Genomic DNA, 12,179 nt, shown 5'->3' on the forward strand with positions numbered 1-12,179 from the left:
GTCCCGATAATTCCATTTCAAACTATCATGTTGTCACTTGCATTGCTTTCCCAGCAGAGAGCTAGGCTATGATTTGAACAATTACCAATCCTCATAGATACATTAGAAGTTATCCAAGCTCGCAAATGGCTGTAGAAAGAAAATAGAAAAACGCCGAACGCCATGCTCTGTAGCCCCTATCGGCCCAAGCATACCGTCCCTTTCCGCATTACCAACGCGGTTTATGTTTATCGCCTCGTAGCCTTTCTTCGTAACCCCCTTGCAACGCCTCTAGCCATGACCTTTCCCTTCGTCGAAAAGAAATGATCAATGAATTTCGAATAATAATGTAGAGCAAAGACAGACGATCATCTCCCAGACACTCCGTTGCAGTGTCATATTATAAGCCCCTTTGTTTCCTTCTCTGTCTGTTGTTATAGCGATCGAGGTCTTGGCTCTGCGCTTCGAGGTCGTGTATCTGATCATCGGAGGCAGAAGGAGAACGATACATTTGGGTTTCTGGAGGTGTCTGTGGGGGGGAGCCGTTGCCCTGTATGACCAAGATCTCGCTTTTACCGAGACTAACTTGTCCCGGTGAGCGAGGGCCATCGGCTGGTCTTCGGGGGTATAGAATATGCACGTCGTCGGGATATGGCCGGCTGTGAGTTTGGGGCGGAATGTTATTCAGTGAAACATCATGGGGGCCGAAACCTGGCATGACCATAACTCCAGGACTATGATGGTTTGTATGAGACTTGACAGCAGCTGAGTGCCCCGTGCCGTAAGTGTGGTCGGTAGATTCGAAGCCCCTAATCTTCATAGCCCGCAGAAGTGGGCGAATGGTAGCTAGACTGGACGCGATAATAGCAACGCCTGGTTCTATCAGGGTCCATACCATTGCATCGGTACCAGCAACTTGAAATATGTCAGCTGGAAGCAAAGTACGGATACATCTCACTCACATAAAATGTCTTCGGTGTCGGTAAGGTCGGCAAGAAATCGTAGGCGTACGAGAGTCGCGACACTTGCACTTTGCACAATATTAGAGTCTTTTCTGTAGAAAAAAGGAATGGCAATCATCTTACAATATTCCCAGTCCTAAGATGACTATGACTGTTGCCTTGGCTTGTTTTGTCATCTTTACCGACCATAGCATTGGGATGGGTAGAAGTGCCTATGGGTAAAGTCAGTACGATGCAAGTCGATTATGGCTTGCTTCACTTACGTAGAGCCAGTCAGACAGGACCGTCATAACACTTATAGCATAAGCGGCCGAGACGATTTGATCTGCAGAGACACATGTACCATCCTTGATACGAAAGTCCCATTGCATCTCTACCGGGTTGCATTGGAAAAGATTCCAAAACCAGAGGACAAGGCTCCAGATGGTGATTATGGCTAGACTGATCCATATTATCCAATTGTAGACCCTCTGGACACTGAGCCGCAGCAAGAAGACGCCAATGCTGAGCTTGATGAACATCATGTCTAGGATATATGTTGCAGTCGCCAAAGCCTGCCACTAATACAATGTGAGTACCAAAACACAAATGTTCGTGTACAACGATGGATAGCTTACCATCAAGGCCTGCACTTTGATCTCGTCAGATTCAACAGCGTCATTATGTTTCCCAATCCCTTGCTTGACACCTTCTAGAATGAAAGCGCAAGATACAGTAAATATCACCTATTACCTGGTTAGCTTTTATTTTCGGTTCGATGAGTAAACCACGTACCTGAGCAATGAGCATGAGCCAATCGTCGAGTTGTTGACCACTCATTAACCAAGCTCTCGTGTAGACACGCAACCCAACTGAGATCCAGCTGAGTACTAAAAGGGTTATTGCCGTTGCAACCAAAGCAATTCCATTCTCCTCGTTCAGATCAATATGCTCGTTAGTAGCCATGGCGCTCCAGCGTCATGAAAGGTTGACAGGCTCGAGCATGGCCTATTTTTAAGTGTCAAGGAGTGATCGTCAAATAGCGCGGGACGATAAAGAGTATCAAACGAGGATCATGGATAATATCAATTTTAGGGGCAAGGGGGTTACTGTAAGATATATCTCACAGCTGCAGGAGACCCCAGTGAATCACACGTCTGATATTACTCCCAACCGACATGGCGGATCCGATCAAATGCGGGCTAGGGTCTTCGGCACACCGGGTGTCAGAGGGAGTTGGTTTACATGCTTTATGGACGTGATGCGATGAATGCAAGGCACCAGAGGTTCCGCCGGCTGAAAGAAAGAGAGGGTGTGAAGCTGATGTCTCCATGGTACCCTAGTACATTGTCCCTTTGGAGACACAACACCTTCTGCGGCTTGTTCCTAGTCTTCTTCAGGCGCCAGGGTTAATAGCGGGAAGCGAACCTGCTTCCCCGATTCCTTATCCATGTAAACTATTCCTTGGTTCGACAAGGAACCAATCTGTCAGTCTCGTTTGGTAACGCATCTGACCAGTAAGGTAGAGAGAGGCTCGCCGGGCCGTTTGGAAAGCACAATACCGTCAACCCATAAACGGCAAACACCAGTATTGCGATACGTGATCTTAGATCATACAAGGTATCACTTTCTGGACATTGAGAAGCGAACCTGGGTAACAAAGCTGTTGTTGGAATACAATGTTCATTGTTTACAAGAGCCAATCTAGGACGAGGCACTTGTGTCGAATAAGAAGCCTGCATGCGAGTTTAAAGCCACTAACGATCGTCCTTTTGTTTAGCAAGCCACTACAACTCGGGGTTGTGAATACTTACAGTTAGCGGTTTCCTATCGCCAAACTAATTAGTTAGTATCGATTCCATCATTACCAGTCGATGGACAACAGTTAACATATGGGAGATCATGCGGTGGAGTCGCAAAATTGCCCCAGCCAAGTTAGATGAAGTTTCAAAATTCAGCTTGGCCAAATGTGCAAAGCCATATTGCAGATCTTCAATTCTTCTAGACGCTAGACCGTTCCAAATTGCTTTCCCGATAGTGCGAACCCAAGGATTTGGTAGGACACTTTTGATCCGCACGGATTCGGCTCCCACTGTTTCAGCGTCAGCTATAGGAACGCCCATTTCTGCATCCCTGACATGATATTGAAAGACGCCAAGAAAACTCTCGAGAAACACGGCTGAGAAAACAATGCTAGGTTGGCATCTTTGCTTTTGGGCAATCACTCAGCCTGACTTGTGATCAATCAGCTGTCGAGTCTGACTGAGGGGACTTGTCCTTCCTGAAGATCCTCAAGACTTGCTTGCTTTCAATATCTTCTAGACTGGTGGCTTGCCACAAATGCACTAGGCGTCGGCGATTTAGGCACTACTGACGGGAAGAGGGTGACATTGAAGACCTCGGCAGGAACAGGCCCTGGCCATCATTTATTCTCGCTTCCGAGCATGCATACCTGTCAGCTGTGAGGCCCCTGTTCATGTTCAGGTGTGGATAACGGATCAAGATTGGCGTCTAGCTTTGTTGGAAGCGTGAAACGGTAGTGATTCGCAACCAGTTCGATGTATGCGCACAGGTTTCTTCGCTGAATTTGCGCATCGCAGCATGGCCAATTTCCTTATACAGACAGGCGCAGCCTCTGTGCTAGGTTGTGCTGCAAACCCGGGCTTCGCGTGCCTTAGCTCAACGGGCTTTTTGTGTTACTGTATCAGTGTTGTACTTTTGTTGAAGCGGTACGGCGGGCGCATGTTGGTTGTCGGTTGAGCTAGTGGGCAATCTCCCGTATTCTCCTGCGCTGCGAGCATGATCCAGGATCCCCCGGTTAATCAGCGCATCACAGGGTTGTAGTGAGAGGCAGTTCCTGAGAAAGATAAGATGGATGTAAAAGAGAGTTGTTGTTGGAGACCTAATAAACGGGAAGGCGGAAAGACGGGACATGCGGAAGGTACTCATCCGTCGTTCCGTGCCTTCCCATCATAACTCCCGTTGTTACCTAAGGCAAGTCAGACCAGACGTCTTTTAAGGGCGCTCCTTCCCACGTCACCCGTTGCACAAAAAGCAAATACTATGCACCGTTCAGCTGTCAAAAGATCGATATCTCGACGTGTAACTTAGCATCAGCACCTTAAGCTGAACGGCACCGATAAATTGCAAAGTACCTCTGATTGGAGGATATTGGCTTCGAAAGTTCCATCCCCTCACCTTGTTCGTTCGGTCAAGGAGCCAGTACCAGAACTGCAGGTTAGTTGGTATCAAAGACCACTAAAGTCTAGACCCATTACGATCGAATCCCAATTTAAACTAACTTTTACCATAGAAACTGCCGAAGGAACTAACGCCTCATATCAAAGTTTCTCGCTTTTTATATCCCAATCCTTACCAAACCTCCGCGAAAACCCCCTGTTACCAACATCATCGTCCAGGTCATAGCGCTGTTAGTTTAAACTCTTCCATTAAAGCGAGACAAGATGGTCGACATTGCTGGAGATGTGTCCCTGGGACTTACTTACGCGTCTCACCAATACGGAAATCATAGCCGCCAGAAGTTGGGTGTTTGGCGCTTCTCTAGTCGCCCCGACCAAAAGTCAGGCTATTGGGTAGTGTGAGGACTTCTTCATCTCGAATTTGGTTGATTATCTTCTTAGTGTCACTAACAACTACATAGCTTCATTCATGGAGGTGGCTGGCGTGATCCTCGTAACGATGAGAACGATTTCACCCAGAGCATCAAGCGCATCGTCATGTCAGGTGCTGTTGCGACTTTGGATATCGCCGGTTTCATCAGTATCGACTACCGGTTATCCCCTCATCCGGAGTTCCCCCAAGAGTCAGCCAGTGCAAAGCACCCCGACCACTTGGAAGATATTTGGTTGGCCCTGAATTACGTACAAGATAAGTATGGGCTGTCGGACAATTACATCCTGGTTGGCCACTCTGCAGGCGCAACCCTTGCTATGCAACTTTTGATGAGTGGTGGCATTTTCCCGTCTCACCCCAAGGGACCCTTGCCTACTGCCATCGTTGGAGTGTCGGGCATTTACGATCTGGTTGGACTCAATGACAGATTCAACGGCGGGTATGCTGGTTTCATTGGATCTGCGTTCGGTGAGGACAAGTCTGAGTGGGAAAAGGCCTCACCGGCCAAATTTGATAAAAGCTTCAAAGACCAGTGGGAGAATGGCAAACTGGTCCTACTGGCCTGGTCCCCTGAGGACGGTCTCATCGATGAGCCCGAGATCGACAATATGACGACCCTCTTGGCTCAACAAGGAATCAACTTGGAGGTCAACAAGGACTTGAGAGGCGAGCACGACTATGTCTGGCAAGACGGCAGTCAAATCGCTCGACTAGTCATCACCACCCTTCACCACTTGCGCAGGGTACAATGAGTATATGTCTGAAGCGTTTCAAATTTAAACATTACAATATCTATTACAAAATTTGCCACTGACTCTTCCTTCCCGTCATTGTGATATTCAACTCGCCTTGTTTGGATCAAGAATATCACTTCTCCCACCTCTGACTTATTTCTTTTTCAAGAAGACCCATCCTGTCGATGCAATTCGGGATCCCGACGTTATAATGGCAGCAAGTAAGAACACGGTTCCGCCCCAAATCTGCGCATAGGTAAAGTTACCGTTGGAAGTGTCAAGAATGGCGCCTGCAGTTGGCGGGCCTGCCAGACTGGCAAAAGCAGAAATCGTTTGGACCATGCCGAAGCGAGTTCCCATTTTTCGAGGATCCTGGGGACGTTAGCATCATACACATTCTCTGGGACATTGGCCTCAAACCTTGGTCAAGCTGGCATTTGCTCCAACAAACGTTCCTTGACAGGCGCCGTTCGCGAATCCAAAGAAAACACAAAACACATACATGCCTGCAGCAGTTTTGACACCCATCCAGCAGTATACCATGATGCTGAGCGCTGCTAGGCCGATAATGAACGTGTTTATTGGCCCCAAAACATTGTCTGCAAGGTATCCCATAATGGGACGGGCGGGAATACTCATGGCGTTGAGAATGAGTAACAAGCTAACTGCTTCGACAGATGTGAATCCAATCACGTTTCTTGCATAAACATTGATCTGGACGTCTGTCAACGGCTGAGCTTACGAGGAAGGAATTCTGTTCGGCAACTTACATAAAAGAAACCAAAGTAAAGAGCATAAAAGTTCAGGAAAGCGCCTAGAACGAACAGGATAAAAGGGAGTTCCCTGAACGCCTCCCATTCCATCAATGGCCCTGACTTCCTGGGCGGCAGATACGGCTTCAACATGAGGTTGGCAATAACGATCATGAAAAGGGCAACAAAAGCAGCACATCTAACAGCCCACGGGAACCCAATTTGCGGAATAAGATATTGCAAGGTAGCAGGGAAGATTATGGATCCTAAGCCAGTGCCCGTGGCACCCAAAGCAAGAGCGAATGCTTTCTTTGCCTTGAAATACGAACCCAGAACGGTCACAGCAGGCATGAAAAGTAGGGCAAGGCCAATGCCGGTACAAACACCTTGCGCAAGAAATATTTGCCAGTACTGCGTACACAGACTTGTCATGAACGTGCCGAGGATGGCTAAGAAGCTCCCAAGAGCTACAGTCTCTCGAGTATATCCAGCATCGGCAAGACGACCAGCCGGGGCGCAGAAAGCGAAGGTCAAGAAAGTCTGGCAAGAACCAATCCACGAGATCTGGGACGATGGTAGGCCAAGAGACTCTTCATAATAAAGTTGGTAAACGCCGAAGGAGGCAGGGTAACCCCATGCCAGGGCATTGATGAGGATAACCGCGAAGACTTGAGACCATGCTCGGAACCCGCCGTCTGGAGGGTTAAAGGTATCTGGATTAAATACTGGAGGAGGAGCGTCTGTGTTGGAAATCGTGGGACGAAGGACCTGGGGGGCCTCGGGGTCGTTATCGGAAGAGCATGGAGACGACGGCCTGTGATTTGGCGTCTTTTCTATGTTCTTGCCAAACATTGCTGATACGGTGTAGGGAATACCAAGGGGTAGATCATCAGTGGATGAGATCAAGGGTAGAAAAAGTTCACAATTCTCGATGTGTAAAATATCGTCTCAGTTGCTCAACGTTCGAGATGTACAACAACTATATAACATTGCAACTTCAAGCTTCTCTGTCTGATTGTAACCTGCGGCTAGTCACAAGTCAACCTTTTTTTCTTCGAAGGGCGCACTCTTCTAGAATCGTTTGCCGATATCGCGCCCCACACACGCTGGGGCCGGGTTGTTACTCTCTGTCTGCAAGTCATTGCTTTCCATTTCAGTCCCGATCATTCGCCGCTAGATCGTGGGGTTACGAATACAGATGTCTACCGCGCCCTTCATTTACACGATGGGATAAGATAGACCTGGGGGCTTGCTGGGTGTTGCACCATGCATTTATTCTTTGAGTATCATGCTGTAGTAGTGACGGTGATATCAACATGGATTGGAAGAGGGATCGGCAGTTTGAAGGACGTTAAAGTACATGATTACAGGTCATGCCTGTAACCGGACTGGCCGAAGGACAGCAAGCAATCTATCTTTACACAGATTTGATAGATTGCTACAATTTTATCAGCCAAATCTCTCTCTTGACTTGCTATTTCACGTACATCTGCAGATGAAAAACATCAGTTATATTCATATCTAGGGTAAGTTCCACCGCCACGACCCACCCACCGCCGACAGGCCGCTCCCCACCCGAGCCCCGCTCCGATGGCCGGCATGGTTATTCCCGGAGACGGAAGTCCGTATACCAAAACGCGTGGGACCAATGGAAGACCAGGGACAGAGTCACACAGCTGACCGCGGCCGGCGTCCGATGAAGGATAAACAACAGAAATAACAATGCAGAACTCATGCGCGACCATGAAGAGTTTTGCGCTGAAGGTTGCGCATCGCTCTGTTGCGACTGCGCACAAACGTCGCACTCATCATGATAATTCGGTTTGGGACATGCAACTTGGTTTTTGCGGCGACCGGTCCGCGTTTAGCATCTTTTCGAAACGGTTCTACCCGCATGGTTCAAACTTTGACTTTAGCACAAGCTTAATCGCCCTGATCTGAAATTTCATTCAGACTGATCATGTATTTCTGTCTACTCCTCTTCATTCTTGCCCCATTCAGACATGCAAAAAAAATATCAAAAATTACCCCGCGCCAACGATGGAGGGGTAAACAAGAACAGCGGTAAAGAAAAGGATGATGTAAGTGTGTCACGTGATACTGTACAAAGCTTGCCAGCCAATCGGTTGCCAAACCATCTCCGCAACGGTAAAGAGTGGGACTGGAACGGCACGCTAGTCCAAGTGTGATGGTGGGGGGCTCAGATTTGCGGTAGGGGTGTGCTGTAGGTTAGACCACAACATTGCCATTCGGTATTGCAAAATATTAATAAGTCAAAAAAAGGATAAGAAGATAGCAATCAGATTGAAATGGAAACTTAAGATTGTGCGACAATGCTGCAAAGTTTGCGCGCGTGGGTTCATGCATGTAGCGCCATCCATCGGCCCGGCCCCGTCGGCGAGCTGGTCCGAGGTGTCGGTTTTTGCGACAGCGCAAACTCCCCTATACGACATCAACATTGGTCAATTCCTAACCACAACGTTGTTACGGCTTCAAAACAAGAGCAAAGTGGTCGCATGACCTTGGAGTGTAGATGCTGTGACTTTTGCCAATTTACGTTTCAAGCGCATTGTTGTAGATCACGTATTCGGTCGTCGCACACTTCATAATCACGCGTATTGTGCTACCGTGAGGGCACCAGAAGAATTGGCCGCCGAGAGCATAAGAGACGAAATAATCTTGTTACCTTACGCAAGCTTAGACTGGAACTTAGGCTACTTTATTTCGACACCCTAAGCTTTAGAGGATAATTCTTCTGACACCCACATGGCCACCAAGTTTACATCGAACATGCTTGCTGTATTGGCACTAAGTACAACAAAGAAACAGGAGAATCAACCAGATACAATACCCGCTATCACCCTAGTCCGATCTTTTTGTGTTGTTGACGGACAAATCACTGAACATCCAGACGGGCCACCTTTTTAGCCCTTCATTCCGCGTTGTGCGCGACCATATAGACACACGATAACCCACCCATATGCCTTTTCTTGCTGTCTTTGTAGCCCCTGGGAGATTTTCCAATCCACGCGCCCCTTTTCCCTATCCATGCCGCCGGTCATTTCCTCATTGCTCACTCTGTAAAACTGCTTGAGCGACTCTTTGCCAGGCATTGCCAAGGCTGTCAGAAAGGACAAGCAGTTAGCCTTGTTGATGGTTGATCAGAGTTATGTTGAAGCACAGGAAAAGGACGAAATAGTAAAACCCGAATTCGACAACTCCCACATCTTTCTTCCGAACGCCGTATAAGGAGTGTAATGGTCAACTGACCGTCGTTATTACGTCCGAGTATCAATCATAAGTGCCGCCCTGAAATGAAAATGCACACAGAAAACACGGCGCCTACCGCTTGCGCTTCTTGGACTTATCACCTGCCATGGCTGCTGCAATGGGTGCAGCAGGTAATAGCGCAGGCTGGGCAACAGCAGGAACCTCATCTTTAGCGATAGGCACTCCCATGTGTCGACCATATCGACCCTTTCGGCCGTTGCCCTCGTCCTCACTAATGCATTGATCAGCGGTCAAGCCAGCATCGCGACAACGCCCGCAAGGTCGTTGGCGATCACAGCCCTTCTTGCTCTTCCTGCAGCGCTGGCAACGCGGCTTGGTAGACAGGTCGGGTTGGTCATCTTCGCCGGGAGCAAGGGGGGTCTGCCCAGTGGAAGCCACCGACTGCTTGCGTGAAGGGGGCATCGAGGCGGGTGACATTGGCCCACTAGGCACAGGGGGGAGCTTCTTGCCCTTGGTGCCATTGATGGGGCGAGCAGTCTTGGAGGTCTTATTCGAAGCTGTCTTCGAAATAGAGGCCAAGCTCTTGTGCTTGGAAGGTGCTTTCATGGTCTTGGCAGGCTTGCTCTTGCCATTGGAGAGAAGGGAATCGTCAGCTCCGTCCTCGTAGTCAGCATCGTCGCCACTGACTTCGGCGCTCTCAGGGGGCGGCATGAAATGTGACTCAGTGGTCTGATAGACGTTTCCGACACCAGCCATATCAAGTTTCTGGCGACGCGGTGGGGGTAGTTCTGCTTCGCTTTCACTGTCGCCATCACTGGTAGCACCGGTAGAGGAAGCAGCATCAGCCCTGCCACTGAATGTATCATCGAGAGTAGAAGCGGAGGTTCGGCCGTGGGATATGTTGGACATGTCACCAAGTCGCATCAGCTGAATGGCAACGTCCTTATCTTCTTCGGACACGCAGCTGCCCACAGTAGGGTCGGGTGTAGGAAGAATTCCCATTGCGCTACTAGCATATCCGCCACTATTTCGATTGCGACGAGCGTCAGGTCCTGGTGTTGAGTAAAGGCTTGGATGTGTGATGCCGCTGCCATAGCCTTGCGGCGATTGCATGGGGCGAGGGGGGTTCGTGAAAGGGTTTTGATGAGGCTGCACAAAGGGCATCGCAGGGCGATGGGGTTCAGCACGGCGAGCGGGAGACACGGAAGGGTTCGAAGTTGCTGCTGGCATCTGAGGGGGTGCGAACAGGGGCAATTCCTGTGGCCCGACGTTGTCAGTCTCTTTGAGCCCGCCTTATCAAAATGGCGGTCTCCACTTACCGAGCTTTCAAACTTGGCTCTCTTGCGACGACCACCTTCAACTATATTATCCATACTGATATCAGGATTAGGAATTTGGTCCTTGTTCTTTCCGGAGGTTGAGCCATGTTCGTCGTTGCTGCTGTAGCCGTTTATGCTGTCGCTATATAGTTCGGTATGGCTCCGAGAAGCGGAGGCGCGGGTCTTGGACGAGCGTGAACGTCCCTTCTTACCATTTGTGCTGGCAGAAGCACTTCTTCTGCCACGAGCAGTAGCAGTATTGGGAGAGGGGCTTCGCCGCCGCGAGGACCGAGAATTGGGTCTAGACATTTCCTGCGTAAAACGCGAGGCTTGAGGAGCAGGATAGCCATTGTCACTGTAGTAAGGGTGACCACTCATGGAAGGGTCGTGATAGGGACGAGGAGCATATGCGGATGAGTTCGCCGGAGATTCTTCTATCACCCTGACGTATACTACCATGCGGTCTTGGAAGTTCTCGTAACGGGCAATCAAAGTGTTTCCCTCGTAGTCCTCAAAGCTGACACCCTTTGATCCGGTGGGACCCGAGTACAGACCATAAAAGTTCTTTACGGTAGTGACAATCGAGTCGGTAGTATCATGAGGATATATCTTGACTCGCATCGGCAAGCGCGCACGATATTCGGGTGAATCGGCGATTGTAAGCTCGAATGCGACGGTCTTGGGAGTCACTGTCTGCTGAGGGGACACGCTACCATCGTTGGAGGATGGCCCCGAAGCACCGAAAGTGGTGTTGAGCGGTGACATGGAAGCCATTGTGCTGTGTGGAAAATCAAGAGTGTTGTAGCGTATCGATGGAGATGAGAGAGATATATGTAGGATGAAGCAAGAATATAGGTTGGGGTGTGGTGGTTGCGGGCTTTGCCTGAGATAGACTGGGCCCGGCCCTCTTCACAGCAGGATCGCTCAACAGTACGCTCAAGACGAAAAACTGCCAATGACCAAAGCAAAGGCAATGCAAACGTATCAAGACGGAGTCGAGTAATGAAGATTCAAGAGGCAATCACCATTCAGGGCAGCGGTAAGCGCCGAGTCTCGTTTGTGTGTGTGGTGACTGTGGTCTAAGGGCTTGAGGGCGGTGCGTATGACGACGACGACGGACGGTTTTCGTTGAAACGACAGCGATGGTTTGCTGTAGTGCGTGCTGTTGATTTCGAAGCAAGTCAGCAAGAGAGGAATGACTAGATGAGCTAAAGAGCGGCTTGGATGTTGAGGAAGAGTGGTGTTTGAGGACAATGGGCAGGTCGACGGTCGGGTCTGTCTGTCTGGCGCTTCCTGGGACGGGGACGACGGATGAACCAGAGCGGTCATGGAGCTGGGGGCTCAGGACAGAAGAGGGGAGATGCAGGGCCTCGAGATTGGGCCTCGATGGGGATCGCGCATGATAGTAAAGGCGATGGGACTCACAAGAGACGTCTTGATCCGTGTTGGGATGCTTGTGGCGGCGTTGAACAGTCGGCAAGAGGATGTGCATGAGGAAAAGAGGAGCCCAGACGAGACCAAGGTTCTTGGATTTTGTCGCTACCTACTACCTACTGAGGAGGGATTGGGCCTACAGGTGGGTAATAGAGG

The 12,179-nt window shown here is 49.5% G+C and overlaps 4 protein-coding genes across 4 annotated transcripts; 1 reads left to right on the forward strand and 3 right to left on the reverse strand.

The window, feature by feature from the left end:
* Positions 1-379: 379 nt before the first annotated feature.
* B0J16DRAFT_354760 (uncharacterized protein) lies at positions 380-1,886 on the reverse strand (the record flags this gene model as incomplete). Its single annotated transcript, XM_046129390.1, has 6 exons — positions 380-894; positions 942-1,009; positions 1,065-1,153; positions 1,205-1,501; positions 1,559-1,666; positions 1,716-1,886. The coding sequence occupies 6 exons, from the start codon at positions 1,884-1,886 to the stop codon at positions 380-382; spliced, it is 1,248 nt and encodes a 415-aa protein (XP_045984519.1).
* A 2,082-nt stretch (positions 1,887-3,968) lies between these two features.
* On the forward strand, positions 3,969-5,340 carry B0J16DRAFT_337579 (Alpha/Beta hydrolase protein). Its single transcript, XM_046127363.1, has 3 exons — positions 3,969-4,157; positions 4,234-4,518; positions 4,582-5,340. Exons 2-3 carry the CDS (start codon positions 4,385-4,387, stop codon positions 5,303-5,305), a joined length of 858 nt encoding a protein of 285 aa, XP_045984520.1. The 5' UTR covers positions 3,969-4,157; positions 4,234-4,384; the 3' UTR covers positions 5,306-5,340.
* Positions 5,341-7,112, reverse strand: B0J16DRAFT_337582 (major facilitator superfamily domain-containing protein). The gene is made up of 3 exons (XM_046127364.1): positions 6,058-7,112; positions 5,708-6,001; positions 5,341-5,659 (listed from the first exon to the last, which is right to left on the reverse strand). The coding sequence occupies exons 1-3, from the start codon at positions 6,889-6,891 to the stop codon at positions 5,441-5,443; spliced, it is 1,347 nt and encodes a 448-aa protein (XP_045984521.1). The 5' UTR covers positions 6,892-7,112; the 3' UTR covers positions 5,341-5,440.
* A 2,154-nt stretch (positions 7,113-9,266) lies between these two features.
* On the reverse strand, positions 9,267-11,486 carry B0J16DRAFT_97657 (uncharacterized protein). The gene is made up of 2 exons (XM_046134779.1): positions 10,590-11,486; positions 9,267-10,527 (listed from the first exon to the last, which is right to left on the reverse strand). Exons 1-2 carry the CDS (start codon positions 11,361-11,363, stop codon positions 9,382-9,384), a joined length of 1,920 nt encoding a protein of 639 aa, XP_045984522.1. The 5' UTR covers positions 11,364-11,486; the 3' UTR covers positions 9,267-9,381.
* Positions 11,487-12,179: the final 693 nt, after the last annotated feature.

This window comes from Fusarium flagelliforme, assembly GCF_020744385.1.
Source record: "Fusarium flagelliforme strain FIESC 12 MPI-CAGE-AA-0113 chromosome Unknown B0J16scaffold_3, whole genome shotgun sequence".
NCBI lineage: Eukaryota > Fungi > Ascomycota > Sordariomycetes > Hypocreales > Nectriaceae > Fusarium > Fusarium flagelliforme.